Source organism: Schistocerca americana, chromosome 6, assembly GCF_021461395.2.
Source record: "Schistocerca americana isolate TAMUIC-IGC-003095 chromosome 6, iqSchAmer2.1, whole genome shotgun sequence".
Taxonomy (NCBI): Eukaryota; Metazoa; Arthropoda; class Insecta; order Orthoptera; family Acrididae; genus Schistocerca; species Schistocerca americana.
In genome coordinates, this window is record NC_060124.1 from 608,315,725 (window position 1) to 608,341,198 (window position 25,474).

General features: G+C 38.3%; 1 protein-coding gene across 1 annotated transcript in view; it reads right to left on the bottom strand.

Annotated features, from left to right (window-relative positions):
• LOC124619796 (testis-expressed protein 10 homolog) overlaps positions 1–25,474 on the bottom strand; it is a 157,958-nt gene that overhangs the window by 59,239 nt on the left and 73,245 nt on the right. Inside the window, exons 5-6 of the mRNA XM_047146387.1 lie at positions 13,092–13,380; positions 3,486–3,601 (exon numbers count right to left, since the gene is read on the bottom strand). Coding sequence (XP_047002343.1) covers positions 3,486–3,601; positions 13,092–13,380 — 405 coding nt within the window. The remainder of the gene's footprint in view (positions 1–3,485; positions 3,602–13,091; positions 13,381–25,474) is intronic.

Sequence of the window (25,474 nt, forward strand, 5' to 3'; positions counted from 1 at the left end):
AGGGCCACATTAGCTCGGGGTCCCGTGCTCGCTACGCACGTATCCACAAAAGAGTTGTGGACCCCCTGGGGGGGACTAAGAAAGTGTTTTATCTATGCTGACTGGAGTATAATATGCTGAATGCCATGCTTCTGTAGGGAGTTTACCTATCTTCCCACAGAAAGGACCAAAATAAGGAGAATAACCAATTCTTATCTTCACTTTCTCTCAGTCTCAACCGCTTCCTCAGACATTACTGATTTTGACTGCAACAACCGCTCAATCTGTCGATCTTACTACTCATTCACCTGGAACACTATTCTCGATCCTACTGAATGCACCTTTCATACACAGCAAAAGTTTTTGAAGCCAGCTAAAGACAAAGATTTAGTTTACGAAGTAGAGATGGACCATTCTGTTAGCATACATCTGATATAGCATTCTACATTGCTCAGATAAAACAACATAGCAGCTAAATGAGAATAATACAACAGGAACCTTAACTTGAAAATAACGACTGAACCAAAGGTGAGCACCCATCAGGGAAACAGAAGGCCATTGAAGTTTTAGGAGTTCATATTAGCTTGGACTGTGAATATTAACATACACATTTTCTATCTCGATTTTAGCTATCATCTGATCAACATTGTTCACAGTGTGGTCCATCATGTGCAGTGATGAGTAAAGCAGCAGAATGATGAACTGTCATGTTCCAGGCACTAGAAGGAAATGCAAAAGCAGTATCACAGGTGTTATCCAGAAAAAAAAAAAAAAAAAAAAAAAAAAAAAAATTACCCAGCATTCAGTCACCACGTGGTAACTTCAGCAGAGGGGACCAAGTAATTTGTACAGAGAAGCTTTATGGCATCTTATAAATGTGAATTTACCCATATCAAGGATCCAGACAGTCACTAAAATGTTGAATCTCATTGCAACTAATGGTGAGAGAACACCCACAAGAGATTAACTGCAAGTGCAAGAAGCCTCCAGGAGGAAGTTCCCAGCTGGACTGAAAAACCTGTAAACGTTATCTGCAATTGTGATGTTATGGTTCTTGATATGAATACCAAATTTGTGATTTATCAAATCTAGGTTACCATGGAGGAAAAAAAAGGTATAGATTCAGTAATCTTCCAAAATTAAGTCACTTGCAGAAGGTACTCAATACAGACACTGTACTGAGAAATTGATAAGACTGATAATTTAATTCAGTGCCATCCATTCACATAATTAAAACCTACAAAAAAATGAAAATATGCATATATATTGAAAATATTTGGTATTTAAGAGAAGTGTATATTCAACATGCATTGAAACATGAACAGCTGGAGCAGGGATGGCAGGCAGATTTAAAAACTCCTGCACACTTTACCTCTCATTTCTCTGCTTCCCACTGGTTGATGCACAGGACCAGCCAGGTTCCTGGATTTCAGTAACATTTGCCCCTGTGGCACAGAGCAATTGCAAACGGTCAGAATAAAATACGCAGTATACAGTCTAACTTGAAAATACTACTATTTATTTATGACAGGTTTCATATTGCAATCATCCATTATCACATTTGAAATTTTGATGAAACATGTATTCTGTCACAGATATTTTACAGAGGATTTGGAGATATAATACAGGGTTTCCCACACAAACCTCCCTGATTTCAAAGACCAAGGGGGAAAAAAAGACCACAGTAGATACAGCAACGAAAAATTCACCACACTGTAGAGCATTTCACAGAGTTTATTTATTTATCATCAATACACTTCTACATGTGAACCATTTGTAGCACGAACAATATCGAGTCTATATTCAATTTTTTGCCAAGTTCTTGGTAACATTTCCTCTGTTATTATTGCAATCCCATTACTGATATGATGTCGCAACATAGGAATATAGTCCACTTTGGTCGCATACACGTGGGCCTTCAAGAATCCCCACACGAAGAAATCCAGCGGCGTAATGTCGGGTGAACGTGGTGGCCAGGCAATGGGTCCTCCATGTCCAATCCAATGATTGGGAAATTTCCTATCCAGGAACTTGCGAATAGAGGTTGACCAATGCGGTGGAGTTCCATCTTGTTAGAAAATGAGGTTGGGTTGCAAGTCTTTTATCTGAGGGTACACAAACTGCTCCAACATGTCCAGATACCCTGACCTATTCACTATCTGTTCGCAAAGAAGAACGGTACAATAATCCTGTAGTGCATTAGCCCGCACCAGACATTTAGTTTAGGGCTATCACAAACATGTTCAATGACAACATGTGGATTTTGTGAACCCCAAATATGAACATTATGCCTATTAACCTTTCCTGATAGATGATAGGTTGCCTGATCTGAGAATAAACATCTTTCCAGGAAGCTGGCATCCACATCAGTATGCTGCAGCACGTCCGCAGCAAATTGTTGGTGTGGTTTGTCATTCACCGTCAGATGTTGCAGAATTTGCACTTCGTAAGCACACGTACAAAGATGCCGGTGAACTACACGATGCGAAATTGATTGAGGTACGTCAAGTTGCCTAGATGCTTAATGAATTGACGTACGTGGGCTTCTGTGAAACATTTGTCTGATGTCCTCCGCTGTCTCTTCTGAAACTCCATAATGTGCACTGCCAGAATGTTTCAAAACACTTCCTGCTGCCAGAAACTTCCTGTAGCATTCCTTAATTGTTTTCACATCAGGTGGATCACATTCATACATACAACGATAATTTTTCTGAACAGTAATTGACGATTTTGTTTCTGCAAACCACACTACTGCTTGCGTGTGCTGCTGTGGAGTTTCCATTTTCACTTCATATGACCATGCTGCACTCTGGTGACGATACTTGGCACTTCTGATGTGGGAATATAAATTCTTTGAGATGCTCTACAATGTGGTGCATTTTTCATTGTCGTATCTACTGTGGTTTTTCTCTCCTGGGTCCTTGAAATCAGGGAGGTTTGAGTGGGACACCCTGTATAAACTCTCAGAAAAATCTCTGTCAATTATTTATAAAACTGTTTCATCACTACACTAAATTCGATAGTGAATGTTTGTACTCTGAAACTGGTTGTCAATAACTTGTTACATGCAAGTGAGACTCTATATAGTATATACTGTGTACTATAAACCAGATCCAGCTATTCTGTTGTTTCCCGCCTCAGTGCTGAGATGTTTACTTTGAAGACACAACTCCCCCCCCCCCCCCCCCCTCCTCCACCTCCACCTCCACCTCCACCTCCACCTCCTCCTCCTCCTCCTCCTCCTCCTCCTCCCCAGTCAATGTTCTGTCCATATAATACCACATCATTGGTGGGGTGTTAAACCTTACCACTGCTCAATTTTCCTGTTTGCTGTTTCTAGCATTTTAAAAGTGAAGTCAACCTAGTCATCAAACACACACACACACACACACACACACACACACAAACGTCCAGGGTTTCATCACATATAGTTCAAGTACAGCATAAGATTTTATACATTATAAAGGCAATCATCCCTGTGCATAGAAGTGACTTCTCAAACCTACTAATGTTCCGCTTTCCAACTGCATCGCTTCCCAGTTTTTTAGGTACTTCCACATGTAACTCATTATACCAAGGATGCACTGCAGGAGTGCTGCATTTTCTTCACCCAAGGAATTATCTGCAAGAAGATGATGACAAATCAGTAACTGACCAATTACAAGTCTATTTATTTATAAAAATCATTATATGTATTATATGAGTATATTCCATATATCCTCAAACTACTGAATTGATTTCAAATGAACTTTGTACACATGTGACTTACTATCTATAAAGAATCACTGCAGAGATAATAATTAACTACCTCCCTTACATATGGCAGAGTGACATGAAGTACAACTATGAAAAGACTGAAGCGAATCAAATTTTGTACACACATGACTCTTTTTTTGTATAAACATACCGTGGGGATGGGATTGGATATGACAGGATTCAGAGAAAAACTGCAGGGCGAAGTTTGCTACACATACATATGAAATGTGTGTGTAAATATGGGCGAAATATGTTAAACAATGGAAAAGATAGACTGCTACTCACCAAATACCAGAGATATTGAGTTGCAGACAGATATAACAAAATGACTGCTAAGCATGTAAGCTTTTGGCCAGAAGGACTGCTTTTTAAAAAACCTCACACACATATTTTCACATAAATTTAACTCACACACACAAGGCCACTGTCTCTGGTTGCTGTAAAATATATGTATAATATGTAAATGTTTGCAATATACTAACATAAGTGTATGCAGATGAATATGCGAACAAAAGGTTAGTATAAAATAATTTGAACAATTAGCACTTACATGGCTCACAGTCAATCTTTAGCAGAGTATGCACAGTGATAAAGATTTCGTGACTCATTAAAACAGTGCACCAGACCAAATGAACTCAGAGCCCTGTGCCACTCTACAAAAACACGCTGCATGGGCTGTCTAACAGCTTCAGCATGCTACTGATTGCTCACAGTGCATTTCAAACCTCACACATCCTGTGTGGGCACATCCTGCACATAGTGTGCAGTTCAGCTTATCCACAGCTTTGGGAACATCACCTGGACAAATGAAAAAGGGAAGTTCTACTGGTTCTTGATAGAGTATTTTGTAATGCCATGTCATCAAGTATATGTATCTTTGTACCTCACAATGGACAATGGCATTAACAGCTGGAAACTGGTTTGTAACATATGATAATTAATAGTGTAGAATACTACACCAGTGACATTTGTTTTTTCATTTCTAACATTAAATCTGTTCCTAACACATGCTCTCTCTCTTTTCAATCATTTATCCCCACTGGCAGGGTCTGCTGTTATGGTTAACCGGATTTGGCGTGTTAATTTTAAGGGGTGGCTGGATGCCCTTCCTGTCGCCACCGCGTACCCCCCACCCCCCCGGACAGAATGTGGGTACCACAACTGTCTGTGTCTAGCATAATCCATGGAATAGTGAGAATGTGTTTCAAAGGTCTGTCAGTCGTGTAACAAAAGCAGAACATGGGGACCAGCCTGGTATTCACCTAGCGGGATGTGAAAAACCACCTAAAAACACATCCATGTCAGCCATTGTTGTTAGTTCACTAGGCGGATCCAATCCGGGGCCAGCGCGCCTACGCGAGCCCAGGAAGCAGTGCGTTAGCACTCTCAGCTACCCTAGCGGATTCTTCCTAACACATGCTCAGGTGGCATAATTAATAGTGCACTACCTGCACTAAGATATGGTTCTGGGTTTGCAAGTTTGAATCTGTATGTGGCACACCTTTAATTTTAGAAAATATTTAATTAACACTTATTTCATCATTAACACTTATATTTCACACAGTAGTAGACTCCAACAAAACTTGTAGTGTCCAAACTTAATACAGGACCTGCAGAGACAGAAGAAACCAAGTTTAAAGATTGATCTGACATGACTGTGAATCTAGAGATGTGTTTTACCATCAGAAGGATTATTTTGGTTACTTTCATTAAGACTTTAATGCTCCACTGATAAATGTAACAGCTCTGATACAGAATGGAGGACTGCTGTTTAACACAATTCAGATTGTAGCAGCTTTTTACAAAGCAGCAGTAGGTTTCTTTCTTTCCTTTTAACATATTATGTCAAATTTAACTGGGGGACTTTACAATGTCATGCTGACACTATGGGTTAACTTACAATGTAGACTGCTGAGAAAATGTGTATAGTCATCCAAAATTGCTTTAGGACTGACAGTAAGAACAGAGCTGGTAGGAAGCGAAGCCCACACAGCAGGCCGGCTAACTTCCCACAAACATCACGCTACCTGCAGCTGCAGCAATTCCCCTATGTTACCGAACCTGCAACTGACACAACACCACTTCCTGTTTCCAGCGGGCTTTAGCTGCAGCCAGCTTGCTGTCCTGTAAGATCACTGCGCCCTGTGAATTTCTGTGTTTGTTTTTACAGTTTTAAGAATTATTCTTTTATTTGTTGTTACCATTATTCATTTTTTCCATTATTCATTGTGTCGAACTGAAAAATGTCAGCAAGAAGTTCACTGAGAGTTATAACTGGAAATGTTATTTATAGCTTGTGCAGAAACCAGACTGAAGTTATACGAGCCAGGGGGCCTGAGAGGTAAGCAGTGGTTAAGAAGGAAGAGCGATTGGGTTGTCGCCTATCTCCAACATTATTCAATCTACACACTTAATCAAGCTGTGAAAGAAACCAAGGAAAAATTTGGAATAGGAATTAAATATCAGGGAGCAGAATAAAAACAATGTGGTTTGCCAATGGCACTGTAATTCTGTAAGACACACCAGAAGACTCAAAAGAGCAACTGAATGGAATCGACAGTGCCTTGAAAAGACTTTACCAGATGAACATATATAAAAATAAATCAAGAGTAACGGAATGCAGTTGAATTAAATCAAGAGATTCTGAGGGAATAATATTAAAACTCGTTCCAAGTCTTTGAAGGTTCTTTTTACTGATACAAGTTCTGGAACATCATCAGTGAGTTAATCTTCTATATTACTATATAAAGAGAAGACATCACTTAATATTGTTTCCAAAAATCTCAAAAAGTACAAGATCGATTTACTTAAAATTTTTACTCTATACATAATGAACATTTGGATGGACATAGGAATGTATGTAATTTATGAACTATTACCACCCCAGTGGAAAGTGGGAGAATTTTGTTTGCCACTATGTTGTGAAGCCTCATTTGACATTATTTTTCATAGCTCTCACATGCTTCATTCTCGAATCTGACTGTACTAGGCATCAACGCTGCATAGTACTGTCATCTACGGAAGCCTGTGTTATCTCGGTGTTGGAACTATAGCACTTGTGTTCAGAGGAAGGTTGTAATAATCATGAACAAGTTAGTAGGTGCAAAATGGCTAGTTCTTCACACGCAGTCTTTCTGACGGAGAGATTGTAGAGCTTTTAGAGAAATGTAAAAGTGTAAATGAGGGTGACAATGATTTACCATTATTTGTTGTTTCCGTTAATCGTTGTGTGGTACTGAACATCGTCAGCGGGAAGTTCATTGAAAGTTACAACCAGAAAGTTCAACATCATTCTCCTGGCCAGGGAATTGCCATATGAAGACAGTTAGGAGAAATGGTTTGTGAATTATGTGCTTATTTTCAGAATGAAAAACTTAATGGTGGCCACCTGCTCTCCATTAGCAAAGTGATCAACAGAACCGCTGCAGCTCTGAATATAAACAAAAATACTGTTGTGCAGGTTGTGAAGGAAATGTTGGTTAAAGAAAAGGAAGCTGAATAACCACCGAAACATAATGCCCCTGGGGGAAAGAGTCATATGGATAAGCAGATTACCAATTTTGATTCGTTGCAGAGCGTTTAATTTTCACTCTGTGGCAGAGTGTACACTGATATGAAACTTCCTGGCAGATTAAAACTGTAAGGCTTAGGTCATGAGTTTGAGTCTCGATCCGGCACATAGTTTTAATCTGATGATGTTTGCTTTGTGGGGCACTCAACAGTGCGGTCATCAGCCAATTTTTTCACATTCCAATCTAACCACTGTCATGAATGATGATGATGATGATGATGATGATGACAACACAAACACCCAGGCCTTGGGCAAAGAAAATCCCAATCCAGGCGGGAATCAAACCCGGGACCCCATGATCCAGAGTCAGTAACGTTAGCCACTAGACCATGAGCTGCGGACACAATTTCAACCTGCTAGGAAGTTTCATATCAGCGCATACTCCACTGTAGAGTGAAGACGTCATCTTGGAAACATCGCCCAGGTTGTGACTAAGCCACACATCTCTGCAATATCCTTTTTTCGCTTCTGTGAAGTTTGTAAGATGGAAGACGAGGTACTGGCAGAAGTAGAACTGTTGGGACGTGTCATGAGCCGTGCTTGGGTAGCGCAGGTGGTAAAGTACCTGCCAGCAAAAGCCAAAGGACCCAAGTTCGAGTCTCGGTCCAGCACACAGTTTTAATCTGCCAGGAAGTTTCCTATCAGTGCACACTCTGCTGCAGGGTGAATATCTCATTCTGGAAACATCCCCCAGGCTGTGGCTAAGCCACGTCTCCGCAATATCCTTTTTTCCAGGAGTGCTAGTTCCGCAAGGTTCGCAGGAGAGCTTCTGTAAAGTTTGGAAGGTAAGAGACGAGATACTGGCAGAAGTAAAGCTGTGAGGACGGGGCATGAGTCATGCTTGGGTAGCTCAGATGATACAGCACTTTGCAAAGGCAAAGGTCCCAAGTTCGAGTCTCGGTCCAGCACACAGGAAATTTCATTAGGATGCCACTTTACCACTGCCATTTCAACCCAATAAAGTTAATATGGGAGCAAATTAAAGGTTGCATTGCCAGTAATAATAATAATAATAAATTTATCCTACCTGCAGTCGAAGCACTCACACAAGAATCTGTCAGGAAAATCACTGCTGAAGATTGGAAGAAAGCTGTCAAACATACGGAGAGCACCAAGGAAAGAGCATGGCTCAATGAAGCTTTTTCAGAAAAGTCAGTGGAGGGCATGATAATTTCATTTAATGACAACATTGACAGTGATAAAGACACTTCAAGAATCCATCACAACAATAACAGTGACATCAGTGGAGTTTTCCTACTATCACAGTAGAAATGGAGCACAGGCAGATTCAGCTACATGTCTGCCACATGCAGTTTACATCTGGAAGTACCCACATAACAAAGTAGAGTGTGGCTGGCTGCAGTCATGTGTGTCGGACTTGTGTGTGTGTGTGTGTGTGTGTGTGTGTGTGTGTGTGTGTGTCGTCTATTTATGATGAAGGCCTTACTGGCCGAAAGCTTTATTTGTGACAGTCTTTTTGTTGTGTCTATCTGTGACTCAGTATCTCTGCTATATGCTGAGTAGCAACTTTCCTTTTCACAATATTGTAACAAGATTATAGCATTGTAAGTTTTGAAATTTTAATTAGGAGGCCTTAAAAACAACTAATTCCAAAGGATATTCGTCTTAGGAATTCAGTATGTATCTCAAAAAATAAATATTACTGTTTACAAAAGGCATATACGTGGAAAAAAAAGGATTTTTCCCAGATTTCCCAGTTAAAAATACACTTTTTCCTGGGTGGAAATACAGTATACCTCTGGTGCAAGTACATTTTTTCCGTATTAAGTGAAAATATGCTTTCCCTTGGAGCTGTAAAACTTACCAATCCTTTAAATGGTGAATGTTTTATACACTGGTACAGAACTTCCCAGCACTTTAAGAAACAAAACTCAGCAAAAAACATTGTGTTTTGGAAAGATCTTAGATGCATACCAACATTTGCACTGTATGTTTTGGCATTACTACTGTATAAACAGGAATTCCACCAAATACAGCACAGTAGCTTCCGAAGCACAGAAATTGAGACTGCGATGTACTTTTGTCTCAGCCAACCATAGCTCTTGTCACATGATCTCACCAGCCAATGACAGCAAACATTTAGAGTATAGGACATGTGATGTAGTCAACCAATAGTAACATCATAATTAAGTAGCATGAACACACAAATAAAAAAGTTAATGGTTTTCCAGTATAGCTACAAGAGAAGCTAAGCTTTCATCTATAACGTTCGTCATCAAAAACTCCCTCATCCCCCAACTCCACCCCACCCTAACCTCCACCACTGGTGTTATTAGGCAGGATACTAAGAACACTGCTTAAATTCCAGCAGCTGAATATTTCTAACAAGTACAATTATTAATTTCAGTACAGTGCACCGAACCTTTTGTTAGTTACCTGGCTGACTACACGTTCTGTTGAGCACTTTAACTTTTCCACAGAAGAACCAATCAAGGATGAAATTGCTCAAAAACTCACTTCACACTTTTTTTTAAGAATAATTATACATTTTGCCATCATTACTGCCTAATTTGTAATATATGTAACAACTAATATAAATATGGAAAGTTAACCTTGAAACTTGGTCTTCTTTAGCACGTGTTATCCTTTAAGACATATCGAACACAAATCTGAATGCAAAATTTTAAATAGTGGCATAAATGACTTGTCTTCTGCACCAAGAATTTTTCTAAGGGGCTGGTCCTCAGTGTTAATTTTGAATGGGAGTCTACCGCTCTGTGATTTTAGAAATTCATCGCACACTTTCATACATAACATAATTTATCTAGCATAAAAGGAAATTTACTTTGAAAGTAATCCTTCTCAAACCATCATTCGTAACATTTTCTCGCAACCTGTTAGATATGTAAACAGTTGTGACGTCACACACATCGAAACACGAGCCAGATGTAGTGAAAGCAGTTGATTGTTATGAAATATTGCACAGTCTTTTGACACATTTCGCTGGCGGCAGACGATTGTGTGTGGGCTGTGCTTTGTTGTTGTAAATGGAGCATGTTCTTTGCAACTAAAGGTTCATCTTGGTGTCATTTTTCCATTTATGTTTTATTGCTGCAGTGGCAGGCTACAGTAAATTTTTTTGTTGAGAATTACCTGTTCTTACCAGTCAAAATTACAAAAATCTAACTGAAAACTAAAATAATGAAAAAATCCTAGTGCAAAAAACTACCATGTTTTTCCCAGATTTCTACCAGATGAAAAAGTCCAGTGTTTTAACTGGATTTCCCAGTTGTCCCTGGCCATACACAGCCCGTTACAATGTCACTGCTGTGATTCCAAGTCCCTGTTATTTGTACCACTTTTGTTCTTTCTAAACAATTACGGTTATCTATTTAAGAAACATATTCCCACCGTGATAAACAGGCTTAATCTCATTTTTTGTTGAGTTAGAATTACGCAGGATGACCAGAAAACTTAATAACAGTTTCAATACAAACTCAAAGTGATCTGTTTCTCGTGTCAAAACTGTATGGGTGCCTGATTAGTAGCTGACGTATGAGCAGACCCTTGTGCATCATATTTACTCAAATTATCTCACATTAGAGATCTCTGACAGAGTTCTTGTTTTGAGCATATGAAAATACGATGTATTCTTAAGATTTCATTTGCAGAATGTGTTCACCTAACTTCAATAACAAAAAAGTTTCCCATATGACAAAAATTCGGTAATGCCTTGAGAAAATGTTGCTTCAAATAAAACTAAAATCATAATGTACTTTAACTCTTCCAGTACACATTGATCCAATTTTCCTATTTATGTTTCATGCAGGATGTGGTAACTCTGTTCCAGGCTTTCAATACTAACATTATTTTGGACAGACTATAGTTTCATTTTCTTTTTCTCAGTCGGTTTCAATTACGATAGCAGGGCATTCCTTCATCCTCATATATTCTTTCCTCATACCTATAATTTCAAATAAAAATTGTACGCATAGCAATGAGCTGCTTTCTTTTCTTCCTTGTCATCAGTTTTACAGGAAACAGGAAAGTTGTATTTATGGCTCAGTTCATGATTAGAATACCGTGAAAGAATATGAATCATCCAAAGTTCGTAGTCCTACCCATTCACAGATTAAAACTGTGTGAAATACTGCCACTGAAACTACTATCCTCGTAGATCCAACAGCTGAAGAGGCCTCTCTCGTATCAATGATCTCAAATGATTTACCCATTCATTCTCAGTGACTTTAATTCCCAATCAAGATTTCTTTTGCAATAACAATAAACAATGCTCAAGGTCAGAAAGAGGGATAAGAAAATAGAGAGGGAGGAGGAGGTAAGGGGCTGTGAGAGGGTGGGGCGAAGCAGTTTAATATGTATACACAGTTCCTATACATATTTAGCAATTACCAAGTACTGCCAGGTTTGCTAAGCGCTAATACAGTATTTATGAAGGAAGAAGAAGAAGAAGAAGAAGAAGAAAACTGTTAGTATCTGAAAGGAAAATACTACAGAAAGTTTTTGGACTTGAAGACAAGACACAATGGAGGATAAGAAAAAAATGCACTACAGGAGCTGTACAAACACTATAACTTCCTCAATGTGCTAAAGAAGACAAAACTGAGCTGGTATGGCCACATAGCAAGAATGACAGAGAATAGACTACCTTTGGTCAAGTCAGGGTGAGAAGATCCCACACATCCATCAGCACTGTTGCAGTTCTCAAATGTGAATTGCAAATGGCTGCAGGTGAAAATAATACTGCATATAGAGCTGTGACAACACAGATGCAAAGCCATAGAGATGTTAACAAAATCACATTACGTGATTGACTGAGGTAAGCACACTAAGTTACCACACCAAGGCCACTGCAACTATCGGGGATCTTTTAATGCTGACTTGACTGTAGAACAGTGTTCTGCAGAACAATATACAGAATGAGAGGAAGAGGATGACCCAGAATACGGTGGTGAGATAACTTCTAGAAGAACACAGCTGGGATAAATATCACCCTCAAATGAACAAACAGTGCATGCACTTGACAGAAAGAAATGGAAGTGTGTCGTAGAATGCACATACTGTCGATAATGTCCTTGCCACACATAAATTGTAAAGTAATGACTGAATTAATAAATGAAGGACTGAGTCACTTCATTTTTCAAGAACTAATATTAACACAACAAAATGGGATGTGCGCACACACGAACAAGTGAATTCGAGTTTGGCAGATTGGATTTGGACTTGGTTGCTTACTTTGCTGATGCCCACCACCCTTCGCTTCCTGTTGTGTAGCAGTTAGTGTTTCTTCAGACGACATCTAAATATTTCTTGGATGTCAATTTTAACTATTCCCCTAGCTAGATATTTTTGTAGAGCTTTCTCTGAATTTTACACACGTCCCTCTATAGCCGTCCAAATTAAACAAACCTGGCTCGTGTCTACATTATGACAAGCACGCACTTACCCAGTTTACATAACAGCAAGATTTCTTACTTTCTTCTACTGTGCTCGTTACTACTGGCACAACTATACTGTGACAATACTTTTCATATTTCCTAGTCCTTAGACTAAATTACTTTTTGCTGTCCTGTTCAATATGGAACATGAATTTAACAAGATGAAGAATCAAAACTACGTATACCTCAGGATGTTTTGTCAGTTTCAGTTCTGTTCTAGTTATCCCTAATGCAGTATCTGGTACGGGAACATTCCTGTAGTGTCGCAAATATTATTAGCATTCTTTTTTTTGCGTCGTGCAAATAATGTAAAGTACAGTATTATACTGATTATCATACTTATGTTAAAAACTTCAATTTAAACTTACCATCATCTCCATAGCCCGCAGGAGCTACTTCAACCCATGTTTCGAACAGCAGTGGTACGAGGGTTATTACATAGTTCTGAAGTACTTCTTTCTCATCTGCTGTTGTCGAAGAGGTGTCAGAGCCATGCTGTAGTATGTTTGGTAGGTCACACACACTATTAACATCACCCTCAAACAGAGGAACATGCTGCTGTTCTGATTTTACACTGACAGTCCTACAAGCGTCTTTAAATCCAGTGTCTACAGCAGCAGATAGTGAACTCATCAACTTATGGAGCCGTGTTAACACCTATAAATAATAGACATTAACATTTTACGCAGAAAATAACAAAAAATTCGAACATAAAAATACTTAACAATGGTGCCAAATATACATCATCAGTAAACAAGAGTAAGCAAAAGTGGAAATGTTTTTTTTATTTTAAATGATCCGTGAATATAACTTCTTTTCAAAATTCATTGCAATCATAATTTCCTTTGTAGTACAATAAGTAGCTACAAGAGTATATTATTCTTAAGAAAAGTAATGTTCATAAATTAGTGTCAAAACAGACACATCAAGCAAATACTAAGACATAATAAATCCAGCGCTTTTTTTTTTTTTTTTTGAAGAGGTTACTATTTGTGACCCAATCACCTTACCCAAAAATATATTTTTATATTTCCTAGTTGAGCAAAATACACTTTCTTTTATCTCACAATAAATCATCAGTAACTCAATATCTGCTACTGAATAAAGGCATTCACCAGACTCTTCCATTTTAGACTTTAGTTATATGCATCCCATTTAGCTTCTACCTGTTGTCTAATGTCATTTACTCCACCTTCCATCTGGCTGTCCACTCATTCTCTTCCTGTCTCTCTTGAAAGTCAGCCTCATCCACTCACCTGGTTACATATCCGATCCAGCACCGACATTTCATTTTCTTCATAGTCATAAATATGTCTTCACTTCACTGTATTCCCTGATCAATTGTTTTCTTTTCCTGCATCTTCCAGTACTTCCCAACAGCTATTTCTACACTACTCACTAAATGATCCTCAGTTTTTGAAACGTTTTTGTAGTAAAAATTCATGTCTCACAGCCCTAAGTCAAACTGGTAACACACACTTAAACTCTCATTTTCAGGTGCATCAGAAGCTAAATTTTGAAAACTTTTTTATCAAAACCATCTCAGATGATCTACCTTCGTCTGTTTCTTTCTCTTTCCAATGACACAGTCATTGTGTTCAACAGTTGCAAGTTCAAAAATACAGTAACTGGTCCTATGATTTTCACAGTTGATTTGTATCATTTTCTTTAAATCTGTTGCATACAGTTTAGTTTGGTCTTATTAGGTTTACTTTCACACTTCTCTGTGAGTTCCTCCACAAGTTCTTGAAATTTATATGCAGCAAAGCACATTGTTCTATACTACATCCTAGCAACATATTCCTTCTTTGCTTCCTCTGTCCTTGCCTCACACTCTTTTTATCCTGAATTTCTCCCAATCCTGATGAGGCCTAATGGAGGTTATGGTCTTGACATACATTTTCTTCAGTGTGCTAATGTATATGCATCAGTGCCTTGTTTTCAAAAGGCTATTGGTAACCTACCGGTTTAGCTGACTGAGTCAAATCTTTTCCAAAATCTCTGAAACCCATACCAAACAGTAACTTATAGTCATTGTTTCATTTGTGAGTGGTCCATACTGCTATATGAGGGCTGTTCAAAAAGTAAGGCTACTTTCCAAATTGCTCGGGCAACATGCATTCGATAATTGATTTTTTGTTGGTGTTGTTGTGTTAGTACACATGTCCCGAACGTTATTCACAGCATACTTCATTTGTTTTTGACAGATAGAAAGGTTAGATGTTTTTCAAATTGCTCAGTGATTTTCAATTATTATAAAAATTGTCGAAGCTGTGAAGAAAATTGTTTTAGAAAATCGTCTAGTTAACGTAAGAGAAGTTGCTGAGGATGTTGGCACATTGGTCAGCTGGTGTCATGCAATTTTTCAGGTGTTTCGGGCATGAGACGTGTGCCAGCGATGTTTGTTCCAAAACTTCTCAATTTTGATCAGAAGAATCGTTGCATGAGCTCTTGAATTATGTCAGTGATGATGCTGATTTGCTCAAAAGGGTCATAACTGGTGACAAAACATGGGTTTACGGTTACAGCATCGAAACCAAAGTCAGATCGTCCAAATGGAAGCATCCCAGAGAGCCAAGATAAAAAAAAAATCAGGCCTTTTGCATCACAGTAATGCACCTGCTCAGTCATCTTTGCTTGTGAGAGATTTTCTGGCCAAAAACAACACGACAATCATGCCTCGGCCACCATATTCACTGGATTAGGCCCGCTGTGACTTTTTCCTGTTCCCAAAACTGAAGAGACCTACGAAAGGATGAAGATTTTCAAGGTTGAGGAAAGAAAAACTGCATTGCTGGAAGTACTCAAGGCTGTACCAAAAAGTGCTTATGAGAAGCGCTTCGAGGATTGGAAGAAGCATTGGCATTGTATCTGAGGGGGGATTACTTTGAAGGGGACAACACGAATATTGAAGAATAAATAAATATTTTTTCATCAAAAATATGAAGTTACCTTACTGATTGAACACACCTCATATATACGGTGAACCAGAACTCCACCAACAAACTTTCAGAGGTGATAGTGTGACCCAAAACAAAAAACAAAAAATTCCCGTAAACATAGGCTCTAAAGTGCATGCTTTAATAGCTATGAGCACTTGTTTATCTTCGCTACTGTGAAACACATCTCTTCTACTTAACAAATGCTCAAAGCTTTTAAGCTATGCAGTTTAGAGACCATCCTTACTGGACACTTTTTTCCTTGTTTTGGTCTGTACTTCTGAAAGTTTGTCGGTGGTGTTCTAGTTTGCTTCTTACACTTCTAAGGCCGCCTTGTCTAATTACTTGGTTATAAGCCAATGAACCCCATCCTCCCTCAGAGGTAATTATCTTTTTATTGTTTGTTACGGAGAGGAGGCCGATATGTCTCATGATAGAGGGATCAATCTTAGTGTTTTTATGTCTTCTGCACCTCCTTTCTTGTGAAATCACATTATTACAGCACCCATGTTGGACTGTGATTTGAGACCTGTAACTGTTCATGATACAAAAGACAATTAATTATCTGTGTAAGTCACTTTTACCTTCAGGTGGATCAGTGAATTACTTTAGAATTTATTTTCATGGGTGTAGCCAGTTGTTTGCATTACCTTCATGCTGAAGAGAAAAGAAGTTCTGTGTAGTTTATTGTTTTCATGCTATTCAGTGACACAAATGTGATGTTTAATAACCCTAAGCATCCTTTTTGCTGGAACATTTTTGAAATGAATTTTACGGCAGACAAATGCCTGCATCCAGGAAAAGAAATTCTAATATTACCAACTCATCCATTTGAAGAGAGGATGTATACAAGGTGGTTCATTGACCATGACCGTGTCAAATATCTCACAAAATAAGCGTCAAACGAAAAAACTACAAAGAACGAAACTTGTCTAGCTTGAAGGGGGAAACCAGATGGCGCTACGGTTGGCCCGCTAGATGGCACTGCCATAGGTCAAACGGATATCAACTGCGTTTTTTTTTTAAATAGGAACCTCCATTTTTATTACACATTCGTGTAGTACGTAAAGAAATATGAATGTTTTAGTTGGACCACTTTTTTCACTTTGTGATAATGGCGCTGTAATAGTCACAAAAATATGGCTCACAATTTTAGATGAACAGTTGGTAACAGGAAGGTTTTTTAAATTAAAATACAGAATGTAGGTACGTTTGAACATTTAATTTCGGTTGTTCCAATGTGATACATGTACCTTTGTGAACTTATCATTTCTGAGAACGCATGCTGTTACAGTGTGATTACCACATTAATGCAATAAATGCTCAAAATTATTTCCATCAACCTCAATGCATTTGGTAATACATGTAACAACATTCCTCTCAACAGCGAGTAGTTCGCCTTCCATAATGTTCGCACATGCATTGATAATGCCCTGACGCATGTTGTCAGGCGTTGTCGGTGGATCATGATAGCAAATATCCATCAACTTTCCCCACAGAAAGAAATCCGGGGATGTCAGATCCGGTGAACTGCGGGCTTCGACGACCAATCCACCTGTCATGAAATACGCTATTCAATACCGCTTCAACCACATGCGAGCTATGTGCCGGACATCCATCACGTTGGTAGTACATCGCCATTCTGTCATGCAGTGAAACATCTTGTAGTAACATCGGTAGAACATTATGTAGGAAATCAGCATACATTGCACCATTTAGACTGCCATTGATAAAATGGGGGCCAATTATCCTTCCTCCCATAATGCTGCACCAAACATTAACCCGCCAAGGTTGCTGATGTTCCACTTGTCGCAGCCATAGTGGATTTTCCGTTGCCCAATAGTGCATATTATGCCGGTTTACATTACCACTGTTGGTGAATGACGCTTCGTCGCTAAATAGAACGCGTGCAACAAATCTGTCATCATCCCATAATTTCTCTTGTGCCCAGTGGCAGAACTGTACACGACGTTCAAAGTTGTCGCCATGCAATTCCTGGTGCATAGAAATACGGGACGGGTGCAATCAATGTTGATGTAGCATTCTCAACACAGATGTTTTTGAGATTCCCGATTAGCGCGCAATTTGTCTGCTACTGATGTGCGGATTAGCCGCGACAGCAGCTAAAACACCTACTTGGGCATCATCATTTGTTGCAGGCTGTGGCTGACGTTTCACATTGGCTGAACACTTCCTGTTTCCTTAAATAACGTAACTATCCGGCGAACGGTCCAGGCACTTGGATGATGTCGTCCAGGATACCAAGCAGCATACGTAGCACACGCCCGTTGGGCATTTTGTTCACAATAGCTATACAACAACACAATATTGACCTTTTCCGCAATTGGTAAACGATCCATTTTAACATGAGTAATGTATCACAAAGCAAATACCATCCGCACTTGCGGAATGTTATGTGATACCATGTACTTACATGTTTGTGACTATTACAGCGCCATCTATCAAAAAGCGAAAAAAGTGGTCCAACTAAAACATTCATATTTCTTTACACACTACACAAATATGTAACAAAAAATGGGTGTTCCTATTTTTAAAAAATGCAGTTGATACCCGTTTGACCTATGGCAGCGCCATCTAGCAGGCCAACCATAGTGCCATATGGTTTCCCCCTTCAAGCTAGACGAGTTTCGTTCTTTGTAGTTTTTTCGTTTGATGCTTATTTTGTGAGATATTTGGCCCGGTCACTATCAATGGACCGCCCTGTGTACCCTAAAAATGCTTAAGCAGAAAATTAAAATTACTGACAAGGATCACTGTTTTAACTTGTCCTTTATCATTACACCAGTGTTCCAGTTTTAGAGACTTATCTTTATACAGAGTCATTTTATAAACATTTTGCAACTTCCTTTTGTATTACTTTTCTGTAACTTTATCCATTTCTATCAAGACACTATTGTCTTCAGGTGCTTCTACTTCCTTGAATGGCTTCCTATACCTCATTTGTTATTACTAAAAGGCCAGATTTTTATGTAGTTCCATACTCTTTACCTTCACAACTACTCAGGTGAAAGGTGTAAATGTTCACAAAATATGTTGTCTGTATTAATATATGTCATTTTATCATTATGTATTTTATATATTTCACTATAACTACAGGTTTTTAAATTTACACTATATAAAATACTGTATTTAATTTTTTACTGTTCCTCATATTTCTCCACACAATAAGTACGCCACTACCTTTGGAAAACATCCAAATCCGACATACCATAATGGTTGGAGACAAAGTACATTATGTATAAAAATCAGATTCTAGTGCAATAAAACATTATTGGTTGCACTTTAATTGGGTTACGAATAACAAACTTCTGCTTGATTTTCTAAGATTCGTAATTTCAGTTCTCAATATCAAGGGACAAACAATAAAAATAATATTTGTAGGATTGTAGTAGCTATTACTGTGTGTAACAAAGGGCTTCATGTGCTGTCATGTTTGCCACTGAAGCACACAAAAGACTAATGGCCCAAAGTTTTCTGACTACTTATAACTTGTACTGATTCAGAACTACAGCTGAGTTGGCATAAGTTGATAACCGACAGTCGCAGTGGCCTTGACACAATAGCTTTGCACAGCTACAAAAACCAATCACGTAATGCGATTTATTAAACATCTCTGTGGCAACATCTCAACTGTTGTCACAGTTCTACAGACATCTATTTTTCTCATCAGCATTTGTTGGTGCTTCACAGTTGAAAGCTCGCAACAGTACTGGCAGCAGTCAGGGTTCTTCTTCTGCCAACTGAACTTTAACAGCTGCTTGTGCCAAAAATGGTTTGCCAAATAATACTTCTAAGAATTCATGGCTGTGTGTATTCATGACGCCTCCTGATGCATCAAAATAACCTTCAAAATTAAGATATTTGGTTACACTGGATGGTGCTTCCACTAGTGATGGAGAGATTGTACTATGTCAAGTGTGCAATAAGCAGACTGGTTCTCTGTAAAGTTCCAATTTCTGCAATATATATGTATTGATGTGCACATACAGAACAAAACAGTGCAATCGTCTAAGAAGCAAATTTTCCACAACCTGTGCTCTGTTATTGTTGCTGCGAACTTTCCACGGTATAAATATCACGTTTCCCCGCTAAGTACTGTGAGCAACAGATTCCTGATAAATTGACATTAAGGAAAACTATTTATATTTTCGTTCCCAGGAGGCTCTTAAAAGTGTGTTGACAAGACAATGGACGTATGTGTACATTTGACTGGCAATCTCACTGATGGCAAACTTGATGGAGAAGAAACGTTAAAGCCATTATTGATTTCTTGCTAATTATTGGAATGCATAAATCATTCAGCAGTAGCTCATTTTGTGACTGGCAGTCTTAAGGGGAATTGAAGAAGGAAAATTCCTTGTTATTGGATGTCACAGCCATCACGTGAGCAGTGGCAACTGTCCTACGGACATTCTATCCACAGGTAACACACTTCATCTGTCCGGTCCACGCACTGCAACATATCACCAAACAAATGCGTGGTAGTTATCCAGAAGTAAATAAAATAATTTCATACACCAAGCAGGTGTTCCTCAAAGCTTTGTGCTATATGTTACTTTACACAGCACTGCTCCTGCACTTGGTGTTGTTGCCTGAGCAAGTCCTAAGGAGGAATGGTACACAGAACGATGCTGTAGGTTTTTATAATGAACACTTTCAAGCCACACAATCATTTCTGAGGAAACCTTCAGTTTATACGAGAGGCATAAACTGCTTTCACTGAACATAACAACTCCATCTTCCTTGCCAACAGCATCAAGGAATTAGAATCTATCAGGCTGCCTTTGCAGAAATTGTTAGAAATTTTTGGGATGACAAATGAAGACAGACTGACATTCGAGGTGCTACTGCGCAGAAGGTAAAAATCATTTTGACTTTTTTTGCCGAGAGATCAAGGCTACTTGACTTTTGCTACTATCTACATTATCCTCAGAGGGGGAGAAGAAGAAGTTGCAGTGGACATCTCCAACAATATTTCGTCCCTAAAATTTGCACCAACATCCTGTGACAACTAGAGATCATTTTCCTTGTACAAAAACACTGTTTCTGATTGGTGACATTCTATGACTGTAGAGAATGTGAAGAAGTACCTAGCTGTTCACTGCACCTCAAAATTAAAGGTAAGTTAAGGTACCTTAGTAATTTCAGTGAAGGTGAACATTTTAGTAGAGAGATGTGACCAAAAACAATTTTTTTATTAGTGCAGCATAGACTTTCAAAATAAAAACAAATTAACTAATGTAAAGTGCATCTTTTCAATGTACTTTTCATATTTCTGTTACATTTAAGTGCATATTAAGATAACACAGTTGGCTATACAAAAGTTGATTTGATTTGAAATTATTATTTTATATTAAATCTTTAACATATTTTTGTGATATTATATATTCTCTTACACATTTCAAATGTTTTCATTACATACATAGGTACACATTTTGCATGTTGACATTACATAAAAATCCACACTACTCATTACTGTCGGAATATCATTATTTTTAACTGCCGAATACATGTGTTTCTGATTTGCTCCACCCCCCCCCCCCCCCCCCTCCAATCAGTATAAGAAAGAGTTAATTTTCCATCTATTTCTGTTTATTTATGTGCTATTGCACAATTTTGAACATGGGTCATTTTCACGTACCTTGTTAACGATACCTTACAAAAAAAAATGTTAAATCTTCGGAACACTGTTTATAGATACTATTAAAGCTAAAAGCAGAGAATAAACAGAACACTGATAAAGTTATATGCAATAAACTAGTATGTATACAGTTGAGCCAAAACATTATGACAACTGCCCACCACAAGACTGAATGCCAGCCGGTATCATTGCAGTCATTTGACACAAAAAGATGAAGCAGACATGAATTGGGAATCACTGTAGTGAACAATGTGGCATGGCAACCAGCCGCTCAGCTGTTTGCATACTACAGTAATGAGCATCTGCGGAAAGGACAGCGAAGCCACAAGTAGGCAACAAGACATCGGATGCCAACACCTCATCACAGCAGGATAGATGGTGATCTGTGGCAAATTTGATGACAGAGTATAATACTGGTGAAGGTAAAAACGGTTCGGAGCACACCAATCAGTGGACACCGTGGAATATGGGACTCTGTAATAGACGACCACATTCCCTCATCGATCTGATGACAGTGACATTTCTGACTGCAGTGTATATGTAGGCAAGGAGAAAATAAATTACCTGATTTTTCCCATATTTCCCGGTTAAAAATATGCTTTTTACTGGGTGAAAATACACTTTTTCCATGTTAGGTGACAGTATACTTTCCCTTGGAACTGTAAAACTCATCAATCCTTTGAATGGAAAAGATTTTATACATCAGTTTAGAGCTTCCCAGCGCTTTAGGAAATGAAACTCAGCAAAAAACAATGCCTATTGGAGATATCTTTGATGTGCAACACTATGTACACTGCGTATTTTTGTACTATGAAGTATAAAACAAATTCCACCAAACATAGCATTAAAATTGAGATCACAATGCACTTTGCCAGTCAGTCATATATCATCTCACATGACTTCACCCGCCAATAACAGCAGATATTCAGCATAGGATATGTTGTGTAATCAGCCAATAGCAACACCACTGTTAAGTGGTGCAAATGCACAAATAGCAACAGTTAATGGGTTCAATTAATATACATATAGTATAGCTACATGAAAAGCTAAGCTTTCACACGTAAGATTGGTCTTCTTTGCACATGTTACTGTTTAAGATATATCAAACACGATTGTGACAGTAAAATTTTAAATACTCACATAAATGGCTGGTCTTCGGGGCCTGAAATTTTTCTAAGTGGCTGGTCTTCAAAGTGAGTTTTCAATGAGAGTCAAACACTCTGCAATTTAAGAAATTCTCACACATAACATTATTCATTTTCCGTAAAAGAGAATTTACTTTGAAAGTAATGCTTCTTAAACGACCATTCACAATATTTTCCCGCACTCCGATAGAAACAGATTCTTTTGGCCACTGATCAGAGAGCACCAGAAAGCAGGCATTACTGTGCATGTGCAGCCCATGCTTCGTGTTTGCTCTTCTTATATTCCTCCTGTTGCATTTCTGTTTGGAATTTTGTGTGTAGCGGGGCATATGTGACCACATGCTGCACTGTGGAATGGTGTTTGGAGGGGACACACGGAGATATTCTTCATATGACAATTTTTTTTTTATCATATCCTGTCCACATAAGAAAGGCAAAATAAAAAAGCAGTCCTTGTCACAATATTCATTATGAGGTACCCTACTATTTTGCTATGTCGTGATTTCTTTTTTTTTATTCGAACTCTGCAATACTGTTACGTAGCATTTTCAATCAGGTTTACAGCAACACAACACTGGGAAAAGCTAACAAGAAGGAATACAAATTTCTTACAAAAAGCTAGTTGTCTGTATATATCAGAACTAAGGACAATAAGTTTTTCATGGATTTTTCACACTCTGTAAACAATTAACAAGATTGTTTGTGAAGCCAAGAAACTGTATAATAGGCAGTTTATATTCTGCTCCATGGTAAATAAAAGCAATGAGTTATAGTGATAAAGCACAGTGTGCTGCCAGTCTATAATCTACCAAAGAACAGTTTCTGTAAATTCAAGAAGTAACAACACAAATTAAGAAATAGCACTAAGTGCACAGTCATATGCCAAGATTCACAATGAAGTAGGCCCCTACTTGGTACTATGCTTTTCAGTGTGATTTTCAGGATGTCAATTTTCCTCGTGTACCCAGTGGTGTTTCACCTCGTGTTTGGTTCTTTCTTATAGCATAATGCCATATGTGCCAGAAGACGAAAATGTGGACTTTAAATTCAATGAACATTATCAACTAGCCAATAATGTGGAATGCAACATTTCATTTCAAATAAATTGACTGCCTCCATAATGTGATTAAGGGCAGATTGCCACTAACGTAGAATTAAATAATCAGAAAACCACAACTAATAAAATATTTTGGTCTTCCATAATTATGTGAATGATTTTAATTCACTTGATAGCTCCCAGTCACAAAAATCCATGTTGTTTTCATTTGACGAGACAGCTGTAAATGAAGAGAAAGGAGCAAAATCATGAAACGGAACACAGGTCATGTGGCGACCACCACTGCCCCACTACAATTCAGACTGCTCTGCGCATGCACATATCTGGCAACTTGGATGCACCAGAAAAAATTTTCTGGGTTGCTTCTGGCTGCTTGTTGCTAGTGCTCATACAGCTAATAGCCACACTTTAAGTAGCCAGAAGCAAGAGAAGGCTCTGCTCGTATGCCATTTAAGTTTCAACCTGCCAGCCACTGCTCAAAACAATCTAATTTTAAAAGCTGCGATGTCACACTCAGTTTGTCGTTAGGAAGTATTACACGGTCTTTGTCGGCAGAGATTTGTCTGCACACTATGTTTTGTTGTTGTAAATGGCAGATTTTCTTTGGAATTTAAACATTATTTTGGTGTTTTTCTCTCGTTTATGTTTTATTCCTGCAGTATTATTCTGCAGTAACAGGCTAAAGCAATATTTTTTGTTAGGTTATCAGCTCTTATCAGTCAAAAGTAGGAAAATTTAACTGAAAATTAAAACAATGAAAAATTCCCAGAATTCTAAAACAATTACCAGGGTTTTCCCAGTTGTCTCTCCAATGAAAACATTTCTGGGTTTCCCAGTTGTCCCAGGGCTTATACGCCCTTAGAGGGCACTGGATAAATTATGATTGGACTGTGTTTCAATGGAAACATTTTAAACGGCTTCTTGTTACTCCACATCGACAATTACATTCACTTCCACCATCACCGAGGTGAATGTCTGCTCAGAACATGCACCACACCACAGACGTGGGCCACAGGTGGTCATATTACGCTACGTCAGATATTCACCCGAGCCTCCACAGCCCCTGTGGCAGAAGCCGAAGGCATCACAACAGTACAATGAAGTACGTGAACACCACTGCCGAACACCCACACCCCTCAAAGCTCGCAGTATTCCCGACAGCAGTGGCACTTTCCAATGAGGACAACTATCTGTAGCAGTATCATGCTAGAGGGTCAATCCAAATGAAGTGGTCCAATAAAAAATAAGTTGGTTGCTTGACCATTTTTAAATATTTTAATTTTTTTTTGGTATGCAATTACCCTATACTTGAGAAGTTCAAAACAGTTTTTTTTTACAAATTTTAACTTTCACCTTTACTGAATGGCGGCCATTTTCGTTTGTATGTAAGTTGAGAGATGTTAGCAAAAATAGTAATATCTCTGCACTGGGTTAAGTTCCAACATAGCAATTGACATGATTGTTTTTAGAAAAGTGTCCTCTACAACATTGTCTATTAAACAAAATACCCTAAATTCAAAAACAACCAGTCAAAATGACCTCCAAAATTTGGTATCCAAATTTGCAAAAATCTACTTTTTAGGCCCAAAAATAACAAACAAGGAGTGATTTATGAGAGTCTATTTTTTTCCTATAATTGGATATCATACACTACCAGCCTCATATAGAGCAAGAACACTTACAAATTTTTCCTTAATTTTTTTATGAATTTTTGAAATTTGAAAAGTTTCATTTTTTGTTAAGTTTGGGGTTAGTTATCTCAGGTGGGACTGAATAAAAAATATTACTTTTGCACAGTTTGTACACCTATATGATAGCAACATATTGTAAAAATTTCAACATTGATATCTGACTGTGAACAAAGATATGAATTTTTGAAAATGAGGAGATAATTCACATTACTCTACAACTGATCTTATGGCTGTTGCCTATTCTTGTGTGATATTGG